Raw genomic sequence first — 19,018 nt, forward strand, 5'->3', positions numbered from 1 at the left:
GTGGAAGCAGCTTCAAATCCTTCCCCATTCTTCAGGAGAAGTTTGGCCTCCTCCAAACTGATGGCTAGAAGTACCACCAAATGACTCACTGTCTCCACACTCCATTGGATTTCTTACTGGTGGCCCTAACAAAGACACCCGTTCTTCAGTATCTACGGGTTTGGAGCCAGTACAAAGGAATGGTTTCTGGCCTTTATAGAGTCCTTATAAAGTATGTACACTCTGGCCCCACCCTTGGCTTCACTCATTTAGAATGGAGCCAACTACTCCACTGTGCCTGCTGTTGGAGGTGCGATGAGGATCCCTGTGACTTGCTTCATGTACTATGGCCATACCCTGATCTGAAACCATAGTGGAATCAGTCTGGTTGCATCTCAGCTGCAACACATAAGCATCTTTCCTCCGTCTGCCCACATTGCAATCCTACACAACACCTCTGACTTGACTGACTCAGATTCCCACAGTCAGCGTTGGCTCGCCACATCATTAGCAACGTCTAAAACATGCACACTGTGCTATTGGAGGCACCCTGCTAGTCCTTGATCAATCAATCATCGAATTGCAGAGAGTGGTACTCCCCAAATGGACTACTTACACACTGAATGATAAACCTGAGGTATTAGAAAGGGTTTCTGGCACCTTCCTTGATGGAGAAGGAAGTGTTTCTTGATCTTGGATAGTCCTTTACTTTGAGTCCTGGGGATGCAGGTCACTCCCCATCGATGTGAGGCGAACGTGATGGTGGGTGGTTATATGTACAACCAGGCCAAAGATGCTGTTTTGGTCTCTTTCCTTCCTTCTCTTATTTTTCAACATCCTTACTTTTTTTCATTTAGCTTTTGTCACTACCAGTGGTGCTGATGTACATATTGCTTTTGCCTTTGTGTTTTTACTCACCCAAGACCCCACCACTGCTATCCCTTCTGTGATTCACATTGACAAGACTACATCATTGCTCCCTCATATCCTGTAGGTTGTAGCACGCCCTGCTCTGTAGCGGAACGGGAAGAAACCCAATGATGAAGCATGCCACCAAGGGGTAAACCTGGAGGGTGAGGGAATTTTTTATAACAGGAAAATCCTTTTTCTTATCTATCTTGTTGTAGTTCTTTTAGCTGGGCCTCTTTTGTAATGTTATACATTTTTATGGGGCGTGGTCTGTATGTAGATCAAACTACCGACCGTTTAGATAATATCGGAGAGCCTCAATAACCCATTTGACTACCAGTCCCTCTTTCTCAACTATGGCATAGCTGCGTTCTCTATGGAAGAACTTACAGCTGATGTAAATTACAGGTTTTTCGACCCTCCATTCTCCTGGGAGAGCACACTTCCAACCCCATCCCTGAAGCATCGGTTTGTATGATAAATCTCTTTGGATAGTCAGGGGTACGTAGAACGGACTCTGAGGTTAGGATGTTCAGTAGCGTTTTAGAAGCTTTCAACACACTGAGTGACTGATTTTTTAATTCCTTGTCAGTTGCTCGTTGTTTTCCAACAGGTCGGTCAATGGGGCAGTCCAGTAGGAAAATCTCAGATCCCACCAATATTAGAAATGCTTGCAAAGCTTTTTCTGTTTTTGGAAAGGAAACCTGTTGGATGGCTGACACTTTCTCTGCTTGGGATTGAATCAGTCCTTTTCCCACCAAGTAACCCAAATATCTCACTTGTTTAGCAGCTACATGTCTCTTGGTAGGGTTAATCCTCAGCCCAACTTGTCGTAAGGCTTGTAAGACAGCATGTAGATGTACCATATGATACCTCCATGAAAGACTGCATAGACTCAATGGTGCCTCAGTGTAGTGTTCACCATCCTTTGGAAAGTGGTCGGTGCTCCGCATAACCCAAAGGGTAAGCCAACCTGGGTGGAAAAGGCTGTTTTCTCCTTATCTCTTGGTTTCAGAGGCATTTGCCAGTATCCTTTACATAAATACAAAGTACTAATATATTGGGCTTAACCTTGCCTTGCATCATCTTGTCGATACATGGAAACGGGAAGGTATCAAACTATGAGATCTTATTGACTTCTCAAAAGTCTACGCAGAACCAGATAGTGGCATTGGGCTTTGGGACCAATATTATAGGCAAATTCCATTGGCTCACAGAAGGTTCAGTTACTCCCATTTGTAGCATCTTCTGTAATACCTCTTCCATAGTGTTACGCCGGGCTTTGGGTACTCTATAGGGTTTGAGTCGCATTTGTTTCGTGGTTCCGTGACCACAGAAGGCTGGATTATTTGTGTACACCAGAGAGTTGTGGGAAAACACCTGGGCATAACTCTACCTGCTTCCCAGAATAAATGGTAAACCTGACAGTCTTTCTTTACAGTATTAATCGCTGTTTTCTAGGTTACCAGGGTCACTTGTTCTATAATCCTGAAGGGGCCCTGTCATTGGCTCAACATCATGTGGTCAGAGGAAGACAATAATAGAAGCACATAATATTCCACCACAAAAGTTCAGAGTTTGGCTTTTTTATCATACTGTTCGATCCGAGTATGCCAACATTGTTCTCAATTTATTTTGATTACTTCTTGCATTTCATTTAGTCATGTTTCAAGTTACTGAAGTATTGAAGAGGTTTGAACCCCTCTTTCTCTTTTTCTCAGAAGTCCAGAGCCATGTCTAGTAATGTATGGAGTTTCTTTCCAAAGAACAATTCAAAAGGAGAAACCCCGGTGCTACTCTGTTCTTTGCATGGTGGAAAAGGCCATCTGCTCCAATTTCTGGTTTCTAACTCTAGGGTTTTCTTTAAAGATTATTTTTCAAGCTGGCACTATATCGTTTGACTAGCCCATCAGTTTGGGGATGGTAAGCAGCCATTTTGTTTAGGTGTATCTCCAATTGTTCGCATACCTTATCATACCTGTATCATAAGCTTAGAGGTGAAGGGACTCCCCTGATTAGTAAGTATCTTCTGAAGAACCCTACTCTCAAAAATGTCTCTATCATGCCTCTGGCTATTTGGGTGGTGTGGGTTGTCGAAGTGGGACTGCTTCAGTATATCGGGTTGCATAGTCTACCATGACTAGACAAACTGATAACCACTTTAAGATGGAATAAGAGTCTCTATAATATCCATTTCTACCCTGGAGAAGGGTATACCTATAATAGGAAGCGGGTGCAAAGGAACCCTTGGAGGGCATTACTTGCTATTTTTCTGGCAAATAACACACTCTCTGCAAAACCTTTTTATCTGTCCATAAATCCCAGACCAATAAAACTTCTCTGAGATAGCCTTCTTGGTCTTTTCTGGTCCGAAATGCAACCCTAACAAATGACTGTGAGCTAGGAATAAGACTGAATTAGAGTTTGGCGGATGGGTTACTCCATCACAAACGAGACAGATATCCTGTCTGCTGTATTACGATTCCCGTAGGCTATAATAGGATTGTGAAAAGGCAGACGGGATATCCGTCACATTTGTGACAGACCAACCCCCTCTGCCAAACTCTAAATCAGGCTCTTAATTTCCAAAGGGCTCTGGAACAAACAGCTGTGTGGGTTGTCTCTTCCCCACCCTTCGATATAACAATCCTTCCCGCTTGAAAAACTGTGGACCTACAGCTTGGAGGTCTTCCTTCTCTTTGTCTCTATTTCAGTCCTCATGGAAGTGAGGGTCTTCCCTCTGTGCAGCTTTAAAGCTCCTATCTGACTCCCAGATGGAAAAGTTACTTACCTTGGGTAATGCCTCATCTGCTAAAGACTATGGCCCTCATTACAACCTCATTACAAACTCGGCGGTCTTCTCAGAAGGCCGCCGAGGCAGCAGGCGCCAGAATACCGCCAGTGCTGGCAGTATTTCTGGCTCCCTATTTCGACTTTTCCGCTGGTCCAGCAGAAAAGTCACATCAACATTGCTGCCGGCTCGTAATAGAGCTGGAGGCAATGTTGATGTGCAGCGGGTGCAGTAGCACCCGTCGCGCATTTCACTGCCTGAAATTCGGGCAGTGAAATGTGTGATGGGGCTATGCCTGGGGACCCTGCACTGCCCATGCCAAGTGCATGGGCAGTGCAGGGGCCCTTAGGGGCACCCCAAGTCCCCCTTACCGCCAGCCTTTCCATGGCGGTGTTTACCGCCGTGGCCAGGCTGACGGTTGGGGATTATGACCACCAGGCGGAAGCCTGGCGGTATAGTGGAGGGGCCGGCGGTATGGCCGTGGCTATTGCACCACGGTCGTAATAGCTGGCGGAACACCTCCAGCCTGTTGGCGGTGTTACCGCCAGTTTACCACCAGCCACAAGGGTCGTAATGAGGCCTTATATCTAGCTGCAGATTTCTTACCTTTGAATATTCACCACTGGATCCAGAAGATTTTTGCAAGCAGTACCCCTACACACTGGTAGATGGTGTAAATTTGCTCTGGGTCTGTTTCCGGCTGCGTCTGTTCCGGAAATGACATTGCGTTTCCTGTATAGGCACCACCCAGGCATGCTGATGTCAGTTTCTTTTTACGGCGTTCCCCTCCAGAAGTGCACAGCCATGAAGAACACTGACTGCAGGTGTGTCAAACTAAGGCCCTGAAAGGGGAGTCCCTGCCCCTTGAAATCTGGTTGCAGAGCGGGGAGGATGGGTGGGTCGGTAAGGAATCTGCAGCTAGATATAGGCTCTACCAGAAAAGACGTAACCTAAGGTAAGTAACTTGTCCACCTGATACAGAATTCTAGCTGCAGCTTTCTTACCTTTGAATAGATACCCAAGCAATACCACCCACGGAGGTGGGTCTGCGAACGAATTTCAAACAAGAAAGATCGGAAGGACCGAACGGGCAAATTGCCCATCCCTACGGACCTGACTGACAGGGTAGTAGTAGTGTTTAGTAAATGTGTGCAGAGATGCCCACGTTGCCACTAGACAGATGTCCAGGACCGGAAGTCCGCATGCTAACACTGCGGTCACAGCTTTAGCTTGGGTAGAATGAGCACAAAAATCCTCAGGAGATTACTTTTTTGGTCAGTGCGTAGCAGATCTTAATGCAGAGTATGACCCATCTGGAGATGGTCCACTTTTGCACTGCCCGACTTTTCTTCGCACCCACATACCCTACAAAGAGTTGGTCATCCACCTGTAACTCTTTTGTATGATCAAGGTACAACACCAATGCTCTTTTTGGGTCCCTTAGAAGGATGTGGGGGTGCGTAAATAGTAGGCAAGGTGAAGGATTGGCCTACATGAAAAGTCGTGACCACTTTTGGCAGAAAAGAGGCCCTATAGCAAAAAGGATAGACAGAAAGGTAGGGTGGTTTAGAGGATAAGGCCTGCAGCTCATTCACTCTGCGGGCAGATGCAATTGCTGCAGGGAAGGCTGTTTTCAAAGTGAGAAGCCTGAGAGGACAATAGTGGAGGGGCTCAAAGGGAGTGCACTTAAAAAAAATCAGAACCAAATTCAGATCCCATTGGGGCGCAATGAATGGGGAAGGAGGGAAGAGATGAGTAAGACCTTTGAGGAACCTATGTACAATAGGAGACTTAAACAAGGAAGGTTGATCAGGCAATGACAATAAAGAAGAAATAGCAGACAAATATCCTTTAAGAGTGCCCAAAGCAGAGCCCTGCTGGGTAAGGGAAAGAATGAACAATAGGACATCAGAAAGAGGGCCAGAAAGGGGGTCAACAAACTTATTTGTGCACCATGCCACAAATTTCTTCTGATGACTGTTTTGGTAAAAGGATGCCTGGCTGACAAGATTATGTTAGAGACTTTGGGAGGAAGGTCAAAATCTGTAAACTGCTGCCATTCAATCTCCACGCAAGGAGGTGGAGAGTGTACAGGTTTGAGTGAAGAACCCTCCCCTGATGCTGCGATAGAAGATGCTTTTGAAAGAGCAGTCTGATTGGAGGATTGATGGAAATGCTCAGCAGCTTGGGATACCAGACTCTCCGTACCCAGTCTGGAGCCGCAAGGATCATTTGGGCCTGATCATTCCGGATCTTCTTAATAACTCTGGGCAGGAGTGGTATGGGCAGAAAGGCATACACAAGGCCTAAATTCCACTTGAAATGAAAAGCGTCTCTGAGCGATTGCTGCCTTGGAAACTCCAAAGTGCAAAACCGCTGACATTGTGTGTTCTCATGGAAGGGGAACAGATCTAACCAAGGCTCTTCCCATTGCTGAAAGAGACCTTGTGTAACCTCCAGATGGAGACATAATTTGTGATCTGGCGGCATTTCCGGCATTTTCAGCTGAGTTTGTCCACTCTGACGTTCAGAGGATCCGCCAGATGATGAACCATCAGGGATATGCCCTGCTGTTCCAGCCACGACCAAAGGCGCAGAGCCTCCGGACAAAGTGTCAACGACCACACCTCTCCCTGCCTGCTGCAGTATCCCATGGTGGTGGTGTTGTGCATGAACTCCTGCACCATCTTTCCCTAGACAGAGGGAAGAAAGGCTTTCAATTACAGTTGGATTGCACAGAGTTCCAGAATGTTGATGTGGAGTCCTGCTTCTGCCGGAGACCAGATTACTCTGATCTCCACCTCTCCCAGATGGCTGCCACCTTCCAGGAGTGACGCATCTCTCACTACTGTCAGATTTGGTTGGGTAACAGGGAGGGAGAGGGATCTGCCTCTGGCCCAATCGTGGTTTGTTAACCATCACTGCAGATCTTTCACAGTTCACTCTGAGATCTGGACCATGTCGGAGAGATTCCCTTGATGCTATCCCACTGGAACGTCTGGTCCCACTGCAGAGCCTTCATGTGGCATTTGGCATGTGCCATCAGCATGATGCAGGAGGCCATGGGGCCTCAGAGTCATTCTCACCAAAATCCAAGATGGAGGCTGAACCATCAGTATCCTGGACTCGCCGCTCAGGAGGACAAATTCGAAACTGCACTGTGTCCAGAACAGCTCAGATGAAAGGGAGCATCTGAAAGGAAGTCAGGTGTGACTTCGGCACGTTTATAGTGAAGCCTAGAGAATGCAGGAGGTGTGTCGTACTCTGGAGGTGGGAGATGACAGCCTGGGGCGAGCTCACCTTCAACAGCGAGTTGCCAAGATAGGGAAAGACTGATACCCCTGATGTCTGCAGATGAGCTACAACCACCACCATCACCTTGGTAAACACCCGAGGGGCGCTAGTAAGGGAGCACAGTGAATTTAAAGTGCTTGTGGTCTACCATGACCTGGAAGTACTGTCTGTTGGCATGCAGGACGGGGATGTGAAAATAAGCGCCCTGCAAGTCCAACGCTACCATCCAGTCTTCTGGCTCCAGGGAAGATAAAATCTGAGCCAACGTGAGCCTTCTGAGCTTCTCCTTATTGAAGAAGAGATTGAGGGCTTGTAGGTATAGGATAGAGCGAAGGCTGTTGTCTTTTCTGGGGACCAGAAAGTAGCTGGAATAGCAACCACAGCTTACTTTTGGCACTGGAACCCTTTGTGTGGCTCCCTTGGCCAAGATATTCACAATTTCCTCATGGAGAAGGGGCAAATGATCCTCCGCCATCTGATCGTAAGATGGTGGCATGGATTGGAGGGATATTTTTGAAGGGAAGGGATTTGCCCCTTCGGACTATCTGCAAAACCCATCTATCTGACGTAATGGCTTGCCAGTGAGGCAGGTGATAGCAAATCCCGGTGCAACTGGCCCACGGTTGGAGGGGGTGGCAAACTAGGAGGGTTTAGAGACTACTGCAGAGAAGGGTGGCAGACTCACCAGAATGCTGGCCACCTGTCCTATAAGGTTGGTGGATTCCACACCTTCCGCCATGCAAAGGCTGGGCAGCATGTGCAGCACAGAAGCTGGCTGGTAATTGGTAACCCCTTCCATACCCACGAAAAGGGTGAAAAGCAGACTGGGGGATGAGGAGCTACCAAAAGGCCCAAGGACCTGGCTGTAGCATGAGAGCGCTCTAGCTCAGAGTCTGTCTTGTCTCTGAAGAGACAGGTGCCATCGGTTATTAAAGGGCATGTCCATCAAAGAAGCCTGGACATCCCTGAAAAACCAGACGTCCTCAGCCAGGCATTTCGCTTCAGGGTCGCTGTCGTGGAAACTGCTCTCCCTAGTGAGTCAGTTCTGTCAAGTCCGCAACAAATTGTGGACTTTGCTGCATCTCTTCCATCAGTAACAGCCTGAGAGAGTACAGCTCGGACCTCCTCTGGGGCCTGTGGTAGCACTTGCACAACCATTTCCCACAGCGTGTGGGAATAACGGGCCAAAAGGCATGCAGTGTTCACTGACTGCAATGCAAGGCTGGAGGAGGAAAACACCTTCCCAAATTAATCCAACCTTTGACATTCCCTATCTGGGGGAGCTGAAGGCAATGCCCTTCATGGAGGTAGAGGCTTGAACCACCAAGCTCTCAGGGGTGGGGTTTTACGTCAGTAAACTTGGGTCCTCAAGTGCGGGGCAATGGCGGCAGGCAATCATCCTGTTCACATGAGCCCCTGTGCCGGGTTTAGACCAAGTACCCAGTAGGATGTCAGTGAGGGCATCACTGAACGGAAGCAGGGGATTTGAGGTGAAAGCTCCCAGCTGCAGCATCTCTGTCAAGAGATTAGTTTCGACACCCACCAAAGGTAGCTGAAAGCTCAGGACATCAGCCACCCTCCTCACCACTATTGCATAACAAGCTCCCTCTTCTGTAGCCACGATAGGGGAAGAAAGCAAGCCAGTTTTCAGAGATGTGTCCAGTCCAAAGGCTTCACCAAAGTCCTCACACCACTCCATTTTATTTTCATAGGGCTGGTATTCTAAAGGATTCAGCGACCCCTAGGCCTACCCCGGAGAAACAGGGCTCAGGATCCTATCAAGGATACAAAGCTCCTGCCGGCACTGGAGTTGGGGTCAGGCGACACCGATCTGACTCCATGTCAGAGGAGGAGTTTACAATGGGGACGGCACCTCCAGTGGGCACCATGAGCATCGGAACCTGCATCAGGGAAGGTCAAGGTGATACAGCTGGCACCAGTCTGGATCCAGGATTGGATCCCAGGGAGCCCCTCGGTGCCCAGGCTGCAGCCGCTGAACCAGAAGGGGCCCATTCCAAGCCCATGGGGCCTGAAGGCGCTCCTGCAGGTTTGGACTGCCCAAAAATGAGGCGCATAGCCTCAAAGAACTCTTTAAATTGGGCAGGGATTGCTCTGGCTTCTAGAAACTCTGGGAGGCGCAGAGTCGGATCTGCAGAATGAGGCCTAGAATGACGACTCTCCCTCGTCACATCAGCTGATGGACGAAGAGAAGACGAAGACCGCCTCGACTTCTTAGTTTTCTTTTTATGTCTCCACTTACCCTATCACCCTGAGGACTTCAAAAGGCAAGACAATGACTTCAGACTCTGTGACTGGCCCAAGGACCTTCCTCTCGTCTGAGACCTCGACCTGCACAGAGTTTCATGCTAGGCAGCCATCAGCTTTAGGGACCGCTCCCTCAGAACCTTCGGATGCATGGCCTGGCACTGAGAGCATAACTTTGTGTCATGGTCACCCTACAAACACACGAGGTGCTGGTCTGTCAAGGACATTGCAGGATGCAGAATCCGCAAGGCTTGAAACCTGTCTTCCCAGAAGGCATCCCTTGACACACCAGGAGAAATTCTGAAAAAATAGTTTGACAAAAGTAAAAAAAAATTCAGTCAAAAAATGACTGAGGAATAGCTTTCTTCAGATCAACACTGGTTGGCATGGAAAGACAATAACTGACATAGACGCACCTGGGTGGCACCTATAGAGGAACCGCAATGTCATTTCCAGCACGGACGACGGACACAGAGCCGATCGGCGCGCAGGTGTACTGCTCACAAAAATCTTCCATATCCTGTCTGACACCTGGGGAGAGTTCAAAGGCAAGGAATCTGCAGCTAGAAGTCTCTACCAAATTCTCTCCTCTTTGTAAGCAGGTATGGTTATCTAACTCCATGTTTTTCCCACGCATCTCTGTTTCTTGATTTTTCTAGGTTTGGAGGGTCATTTGCCATCTTCTACTCCGGTAAAAAGGACTCCCTCCCACCAAGAGTTTCCCTCTGTCCAAGAATTTATGAGCTAGTTTGAGATAGTCTGTCCCTACAATGAGGGGGTCAGGTACCTTTGGGATCAAACCTATCCAAAGAGGTACTGGTTTCTCTCCTTTGTGTTATATATCCACCTTCACCACTGGAAATAACTTTTTGTCTCCATGAACACATTGGATAGCCACTACCCATGTTTGTTCAGGAGTTTCTCCATGGAGGAGCTGTGGTCTCATCACGCTCTGTCGACATCCTGTTTGTAAAAGAGCAGACACCAGGCTTCCATTCACTTTCAGGAGGCAAGGGTAGGGTCCTTGAGGGTCAGGGTTAGCATACAATATGGGTTTAGATAGTCCAAACTCAAATAGTTCTACTTTCTGAATGCAGAATCGAGCTGCATGGCCCATTACCCCACAATTAAAGCATTTAGGGCCAGGGGTAATGTGTATCTGGCCCATTCCTGGGACTAGGGGAACAGCGTCAGGCCTTCTCGGCCATATAAGTTTCAAGGGATTTTCACAGCCAGACCCCGTCCTCCAGAGCCCCCCTCTTCTCAAACTCCTCTGGCTTCCTGGGATCAGTTGTAGGTGCCAGCTATTTCCACCAAAGTTTCCAAGGTAAACTGACTGTGTTGTTTTACCCATTTTTGCACTGGAGGATGTAATAAGGATAAAAATAGCTAAAGATAAACTTTTTCTAACATTTCTTCCTTAATACGGTTTCGGTTTCAACCACCTATCTGTCATGTCCTGAACTCTATAGTATAAAGCTCTAGGAGTCTCATTAGGTCCTTTTTTGACGTGTCTAATCATTCCAATATACTTTTTTTGATAAACAGCATTTGACATTTTCTCAAAACATCAGGCTTAAAAGGGTTGTTTCACATCAAGAAGATTTGAAAATGGCACCTGGATCATATCAATCCAGCTACCTTAACAGGGGTTATCCTAAAACAGTCTTTGACAAATCTATGTGATGGGTGAAAACATTAAAAAGAGAGAACATACTTGAGAAGACTGTGAAACGGATTATAAAAGGTTTGTCGTCATTTTGAAATATTGTACTAAGCCACAAGCTATGAAAAACATCACCCAGAAATATTGGAAAATCCTGTAGACGAACCAGATTTCAAAGGATTATTTGCTCAGCGACCATAATTTGCACACAGTATATCTAAAACCATCAAAGAAATCTGTCCTCCGACACTCATGATCAGGAGCAATCTCATCAGGGCACCCAGAAATGCTTCAATTGTGTCCATTGTGACAATGTGATCATGGGGAACACTGTTACACATCCTAGGAATGATAATATCATCAAACTAAAACATTTTGCTGACTGCAATGCTAAGGATTTGGTATAGGTCTTAAAGAACCCATGTGGCATGATATTTGTGGGAAAGTCAGAAAGAAAAATCAGAACTTGCATTTCAGAGCATAAAAGCAATATCCACAATAAGATTATTAACTCAAGAGTGACCACATATTGGCTTGACGCAGGACATAACATATCACAATTGTGATTTCAAATATTGGAAGTAATGACATCTAAGCTGGGGGTTGATAATCATAAAAGACTTTTGCAAAATGAATTCTACTGGATAAAAAAACTGGATACTATGCAACCACAGGGAATTAATGATAAGGTGGAATACTGTTTTTTTTACATACAGTACTGAAGCACGGACTGTGTTGTATTTTAAATGTTTGACACTGGGTATTACTTTTGATTTTTATTTCTGAATGGTTGTATTAGTTTAATTCAGTTTTTATATGTTTCATACAACAGTGTGAGTGGAGTAATTCATGTCACACTAGAAAGACAATAGAAAATCAGTGTAACCATTTTCAACAAGATTATGGGAAGCATGAAAATAAACAAGCACTGGCAAAGCCAACTAATCCAACGGTTTTTGTGAGTCTTTTGGGTTCATCAGTTCGTGTCTTTTTTTGGCATTGCTTTTGTAACACTTTATTGTTGTGGGGGCTGCCAGGCTCTCACCATTGTAACAAACACTGGCAAAAAGAGAAAAAAGGTTTTTGGTCTCAAAAAGGACACATTGCCACAAGTGGTGTAACAAAGACCCGGCAGCCTTCCTCCAAGGGGCCCCCTCAGCACAGCACCTGCCCTGAGTGAGTCTGGGCGGGGGAGCCTCCATGTTCTTTGGAGGAGGGCCCCCTCCAGTTTCATTATGCCACTGATTGCCACAGTAGTTCCTGGCACTAAACAAAACTACTTTGTGTGCCAATATGCTCTTTGTGGAAGAGCAGAATGCGATCACTCACAGTAAAGCCAGCCAATAGATAGAGAGAAAAAGAGAAGTTTAATCAAAACAAAAATCTTTGTTGAGGCCAGACCTAATTAGGGACCAAGGGCCAGATGTAGGTAGCCTTTTGCACGTCGCAAACTGCGAAAATCGCAGTTTGCGGCGTGCAAAAGGCCTAACACGATGCACAACCTCAAATTGCGAGTCGGTACCGACTCGCAATTTGAGGCTGCAACTCGCAAATAGGAAGGGGTGTTCCCTTACTATTTGCGACCGCATCGCCATGCTGAGTTGCTTTGTGACCGCGAATGCGGTCGCAAACCAACTCGCAGTTTCCATCCACTTGAAGTGGGTGGTAACACATTCGCAAAACGGAAGGGGTCCCCATGGGACCCCTTCCCCTTTGTGAATGTCGACAAAAATGTTTTTTCAGAGCAGGCAGTGGTCCTATGGTTTCGGAAGTTTTTTCCTTTAAGGAAAACGGGCTGCAAAAAGAAAAAAAAACTGCTTTATTAAAAAAGCAGTCACAGACATGGAGGTCTGCTGTCTCCAGCAGGCCACCATCCCTGTGAGTGCATGGACTCGCTATGGGGTCGCAAACTGCGACCCACCTCATTATTATTAATGAGGTGGGTCTTTGCGACCCCATAGTGAGTCGCAGAAGGTGTCTGAGACACCTTTCTGCATTTAGTTTTGCGAGTTGCAATTTGCGAATCGCTGTGACTCGCAAATTGCAAGTCGCAAAATTATACTTACCTACACCTGGCCCCAAATTCTTAAAGACAGTTACAAAAGTGCACCCATGGTATATGTCTTTGAATTAGTGACGTGCATGAATTCACAATAACTTACAGAAGTAGACCGGGAAATTGTACTCCTAGAAAATATTTGTGAACTGTATTTTAGCACAAGGAAATATGCATGTGTAGATTTACTCATGTGAAAACCTATTGAGCATTTACAAGTTCACTTTCCCTCCAACCACTTTTTTCCCAACCCTTGAAAAACTTCTACTTCTGCCATTGTCAGGAGTAAATTTCCAACCTTTCTCATTATGGGAAAAGATTAGAGAAGAGCTGGTGAAAATCCTTAAAACAAGCAAGTTAGTAGGGTTGCAGACTCAAAGGCTATCCCGCCCTGGAACTATTGCTTACTGCTTCCTCCAGCCCCAGTATGTATATCTGCAGAAATGTGGCAAAATAAAGAAATTGCTATAGTAGGGACTGATATTGCAAGTATTCAACCCATACTATAGTAGTAGCCCTGGCATAATCAGAGAGGATATTATCAGAGCTCTTACATATTGAGATTGCTGCCATAATTTGTCACCGCACTACATGGAACCAAAGGGACAAGTTTTTTTTTTTTCTACAGGACAAGTAGATTTAAGAAGTAACCTGTCCCATGGACAAGTAGATATTTTATTAAATTCCACACCCATGCAGACCACTGAAAGCAACCCAGCACAAATGGACTGCCTGCAAGCACGGCGCCATTCATCAGGCAGTTATGCATGACCCCAGGTGCTGAGCAGAACCTAAATGGACTAACCACCTCTGAGTGGGTAAAAGACACCATACACAATGTCATAAGTTGACACCAACTTTTGCTGAACTACTATTCTCTACCATCTTCCACTCTAACCCAAAGCTTATGTTTCCACCTGCCATACTGCTCCCAAGTAAAAGTACAGAAAACCTACATGCTGCTATTATGTGTACAGCATCAGTTTACAAAAACATTTGGAGAATACATAAAGACAATAACAATAGGGCTATGCTTGAAAAGTATACTGATAAATATATGAAGATTATCACCACGTTTAGTGTTCTGTTTTTTTAATGGTGAGTTAAATACTTTACAAGAGACAATGCGCTAATGGCTATCAGAAACATACCTCATTCTTGTAGCGATCTAATGGGGTATTCTGTGATAACCTGCTTTCAAAGCCTCCCTTCTTTGGGTTTCGAGGAGTTAAACTAGGCACAACTGCCTTCACTTCTGGACAAGCTTCAGCATAGGCAGATGCCCACTGGGGTGCAAATCCCATTGCAGCCTTAAAAAAGTAACAAAAAATAATGTTACATTAGTCTCCATATTCGTACTCACTCCTGCTGGACACTAAACACACAACAACAACACTTTCTCAAACTTGCCATATCAATTAAATATGTGTTTAATAGTGCCATGAAACTCCTATACAGATCACCGATTAGCATGGCTTGCTTTTTGGCCATGAGAAAAGGATAAAGGTGGGTAAACTTATCAACACTGGTTTATCATAAAACTTTGCTCACTTTGGCAACGTCATAAAACTAGTGAAGTGACATATTATATTAGAGATGTGTGTGTGTGTGTGATTGCCATTGGATAATTATAGTCAGGATTGTGTTTCCATAGGAAAAGTATTTTTTGGTTTGCTAATAACTTTGGCGCCGTTTGACGACTCATCACAAAACTTTTTTTAAAAAGTTCTTCTACCTCAGCTCTATCCTGGACCCACAGACCTGACTGATCTCATGCTGAGATCGGATTGGCTGTCACCATAACAACAAAGAAGTGGCTGCAGCCATCTTAGGACTTGTGGCTCAGTGAAGCCTTTACAAAAGGTTGCAAAAAAACATAAGGGGGCAGGGCAGCAATACCCTGCCCATGTAGTCCTGGTTAGGGGGGGAGGGGCAGAAGGCCCTGCCTGTGGCTAACAACATTTTTGTTGAGGAGGATCAGCGAATCCGTGGCAAAGTTCCCCCCACCCAAAAAGCACAGGCTTCTGTGCTACTATTAAATAAAACCCAGGGTGGGCCCGGGGTAGGTGGTACAAGACATTATTTTTGGAGAGGGGGGAAACTCCCCAAGCCTTTATAGGCCTTGAGGACCCAAAGCGGAGTTCCACTACAAAGGGGAGAAGGGTGCGTGACCCCGCTCCAGGAGCCTTAGGCCCTGGGGACCCTATCCCTGGGGCTGAATTCAATAAAAAGGGGAGGGGGCCACACAGCTCCTCTCCCTGAGCCTCATTAGGAACTAAAACCAAATCCCCAGGACCACATTCAATTAAAAAATGAAGGGTCCACGCCCACCCCTCCCTCAGTCTCATTAGGCCTCATGGCCCAGAAACCCCATCCATAGGGCTCAAGTATAATAAAAGGGAAGGGATCCACACAGCCCCACTCCCAAAGCCTTATTAGGCCCTGGGCACCCTACTGTCTGCGTTCACCCACTCACAAAGCCTATTTTGGTCCTGGAGACCCATTCCACAAGGCACCTTTACATTATAGGTAGGAGTCAAGGTGCCTACCCAGGGCACCCACCAAGTATCACTTTGTACCACATTGGGGGGACGCGGAAGGAGCACCAGGGCCTTCCGGCCCCAGTCACCTCACCAAATGGTGCAAGACTTGGCATTGCTCCCGCTTGGAGAGAGTAGCTATCTTTGCATGCTCCCTCTAGAGGGGAGCAATAGGTGTTCTGTTTCCATGCCCGCACTCCTCCGTTCAGGGAAACAGAACGTACGTCTGCTCCCAGCCAGCTAAAGCATCTTTAAATCTCCTGCCAGCTGTCCGTTTGGTGGGACATTTAAAAATTCTCCAGTCAGACGGGAGCAAACATTTGTTTCCCTGCCAACTGTAGTGCACGCAGGGAAACTACTGTGTTCCACGAATGGGCTCCTGAGGATACCATTACTGAGACAGCCCTGGGAATGGCATCCTAGGGGCCTTTGAAGGCACGGCCTCCACTCTTTTTATTTTCATTTCGGACCCGGGGGATGGGCCCCTCAGTGCTTAATTAGGTTTGGGTAGGGATGCAGTGCACCCCCTCCCTCTATTTAATTACTTGGTCCCAGAATGAGTCCCGAGTCCTAAGATGGCTGCCACCACTTCCACTTTCTGGTTGATATGGTGGCAGCCAATTAGATCTTAGCTCGAGATCTGTGATATCCGCAGAGGCTCTTCATCCCTAACTATACAATTTATTTGAGCATTAATTGCTAAAGAACTACTAAATAGATTTACGAAATCACAAACACCACTCTTTCTGGACCAAGATCGAGCTTTCTGCCAAATCTTATGTAATTCCGTTCAGTGGTCTGGGCTATATCTGTGTCTTAAGTTCCTATGAACAAATTCTCAGCCCCCGCCTGAGGAATAACCCCAAAACTTTCCATGCACAAACTAGTCAAGAAGTAGCACTTTTTTGGAAAGTTTTGTGGAGATTTGGCAAATGGCGCCAAAGTTATTAGCAACACAAAAAAGGGATTTCCTATGGAAACACAATCCTAATGATACATATGCAGTGGGGGCCGTAACTGGGTTATAAATATATTCACTAAAAAAAATCAAAGGTTACAGGGACGTTACAGTTATGAAATAGAATGAAAAAAAACATAGACTTTCACTAAAAAAAACAAAGGTTACAGGGATGTTATAGTTAGGCTTACATTTTAAACGTACAAAACCATAGAAATTCACCTGTAACTATAACTCATGCCGTAAGGTAACTATAACTCGCACTCCTGTCACGCACAGTTTTTTTGTCAAAACCTTTACTGCAAATATTACATTTGCTTCTATTATCAATGATGTTATCAAAGATGTCACGAGTACCGTAATTTGTGGGGTAATTAGCACTGCAGGGCAAGGGCACAAGTTATAGTTACCTTAGGGCACAAGTTATAGTTACTTGAGATAACTCTAACTGTAACAGGTGAATTTCTGTGGTTGTGTACATTTAAAATGTGAGCCTAACTATAACGTCACTGTAACCTTAGGTTTTTTAAGCAAATTTCTATGTTTTTTAAAATTCTATTTCCTATCTATAACATCCCTGTAACCTTTTTTTCAGTGAATTTCTATGTTTTTTTAACATATAGTAATTTTAATTATTATATGTAAATCCAACCACGGCCACAAGCAGCGGTTGGCCACAGAGCCTGCAGCCAACCCCTATAACAACCCAACCCCACGCTGCAAAAGGCCTTTGGCCATGCACAGTGGGTGTTACAGGAACCTTATAGTTAGATTCTGAATTTACTTGCCCAGAACCAGAGAAATTCAGCAGTTATAGATAGTTATTTCAAGTAACTATAACTCGCGCCATAAAATAACTAAACTTTGCACCCATGCAATGCACAGTTTTCTCATCAATAATTGTATTGCAAATGTTGCAGTAATAATATCAATGATGCCATAGATGGTGTGATCAGTGATGTAATATGTGGAGTAATTAGCTGTGCATGGCGAAGGCGCACGTTATAGTTACCTTAGGGCGTGAGCTATATACATGAATTAACCATAACTATAGGTTTAGTGTGAGGAAATTCAGAATCTAACTATAGCGACCCTGAAACCTTTGTTTTTTTCAGTGAAGTTGAATTCTTTTTTTAGTACGCACAGACGTAAATATTTTTGCCATGGATTTGTGGACCCTCTGCAATTCACAGCAAAATGTGAAAGAAAAATTTTTTTTGGGCCCCAAGCAGGGTCCCTCTGGGTCCCCACTACCAGGCCCCTAGGGGTCAGGATATTCCTACCTTGCCCCCTTGTCTCTTTTTTTACTTTATTTTTTAGAACTCAGTACAGAGTCCAGAGTCCTAAGATGGCTGCCACCGCTTCCTGGTTGAAGTGGTGGCAGCTAATCAGATTTCAGTTTGAGATCTGTTGGGATCCATGGAGTACCCACGTCCTTAGATATTTATTTTTCATGAATTACTCTAAAACTACAGAATGGATTTACGCCAAAGCACAAAAAGCACTCTTTCTGGATTTACCTTTTTGCCAAATTTGCTGTAAATCTGTTCAGCAGTTTAGGCTGCATCTGTGTCTAAAGTTCTTACTGGAAAAGGAATGGGAAAAAAAGCATTTTAGGATCCCCCTTGTTTCTAACCCCATACTTGATGGATCACCCCGAAGATTTTGCTGCGGGCGCCAGTAGGTAGGTATAGTTAGGTCCTGCTTTCCACACAAAAAGCATTTTTTTGTTTTGCTAATAAATTTAGTGCTGTTTGACGAATCTTCATGAAATATTCAAAACCAGTTTTCTGCTCACTCCAACTGCTGAAAGTTTTGGGGTGGTTTATCAAGCGGGGCGAAGAAAAAGGCAGGCAGAGTTCTGATTGGCTGCCAACAGTTCAACCAGGAAGTTGCTTTGAAGCTGGGGTCCCCCTAGGAACCAGCCAAAGCAAAAAAGCATTTTTTTAATTTCTTGCCACAAATTTGTGGTGAATTTGTGAATCTGCTGCAACATTTGTTTTTAAAAAATCAAGCGCAGGCACCCGAGCTTGTTTTAAAAAATACAGCCCCTGGGTGGGTCAGGTCAAAAGGACACATCCAAATATGTATTAGAAAACGAGTGGGCGCACTGGGCCCCCTCCTAGCGCTCCTTAGAGCCCAGGGGACCACCATCTCCCCAAAGCCTAATAGTAATTTTGAAGAGGGGCCCGCCGACTCCCGTCCAAGGCTCAAATGAGCCCCGGGGACCACCACCTCCCCAGGTCTTTATATAGTCAATGGAGGGGGGCTGCACAGACTCCCCCCACCCCCCCAGGACTGTTTAAAGTCCCAGGGAGCACCACCTGCCTGGGGCAAAAAGAAAATTTGTGTGGAGGGCTGCATGGCTCTCAGCAAGCGTGAGTGTGAAAACTGCTCCTGCTTGTCAGCAGCAGAGTTTTCATCTCTTTCCCTGCCTGCTGTCATGCGGGCAGGGAAAATGAAAACATTGCTCATCCACGCAGGGAGCTACTATTTTCAGCAGCTCCCTGCGTGCGGGAGCAATACTGGTGCCCGCAAGATGGGGGGAGCTGGCTTGGGC

At 45.7% G+C, this 19,018-nt stretch overlaps 1 protein-coding gene across 3 annotated transcripts in view; it reads right to left on the reverse strand.

Moving 5' to 3' along the window:
• MAVS (mitochondrial antiviral signaling protein) overlaps positions 1–19,018 on the reverse strand; it is a 154,010-nt gene that overhangs the window by 39,027 nt on the left and 95,965 nt on the right. For 2 of the 3 annotated variants that reach the window (XM_069204771.1, XM_069204763.1), the window contains one exon: positions 14,112–14,270. The exons of the other annotated variant lie outside the window; for it this stretch is intronic. In XM_069204771.1, the coding sequence (XP_069060872.1) occupies positions 14,112–14,270 (159 nt within the window). The remainder of the gene's footprint in view (positions 1–14,111; positions 14,271–19,018) is intronic. 3 annotated transcript variants of the gene reach the window in all.

The sequence above is a fragment of the Pleurodeles waltl genome, chromosome 1_2, assembly GCF_031143425.1.
Source record: "Pleurodeles waltl isolate 20211129_DDA chromosome 1_2, aPleWal1.hap1.20221129, whole genome shotgun sequence".
In the NCBI taxonomy this organism is placed as follows: domain Eukaryota; kingdom Metazoa; phylum Chordata; class Amphibia; order Caudata; family Salamandridae; genus Pleurodeles; species Pleurodeles waltl.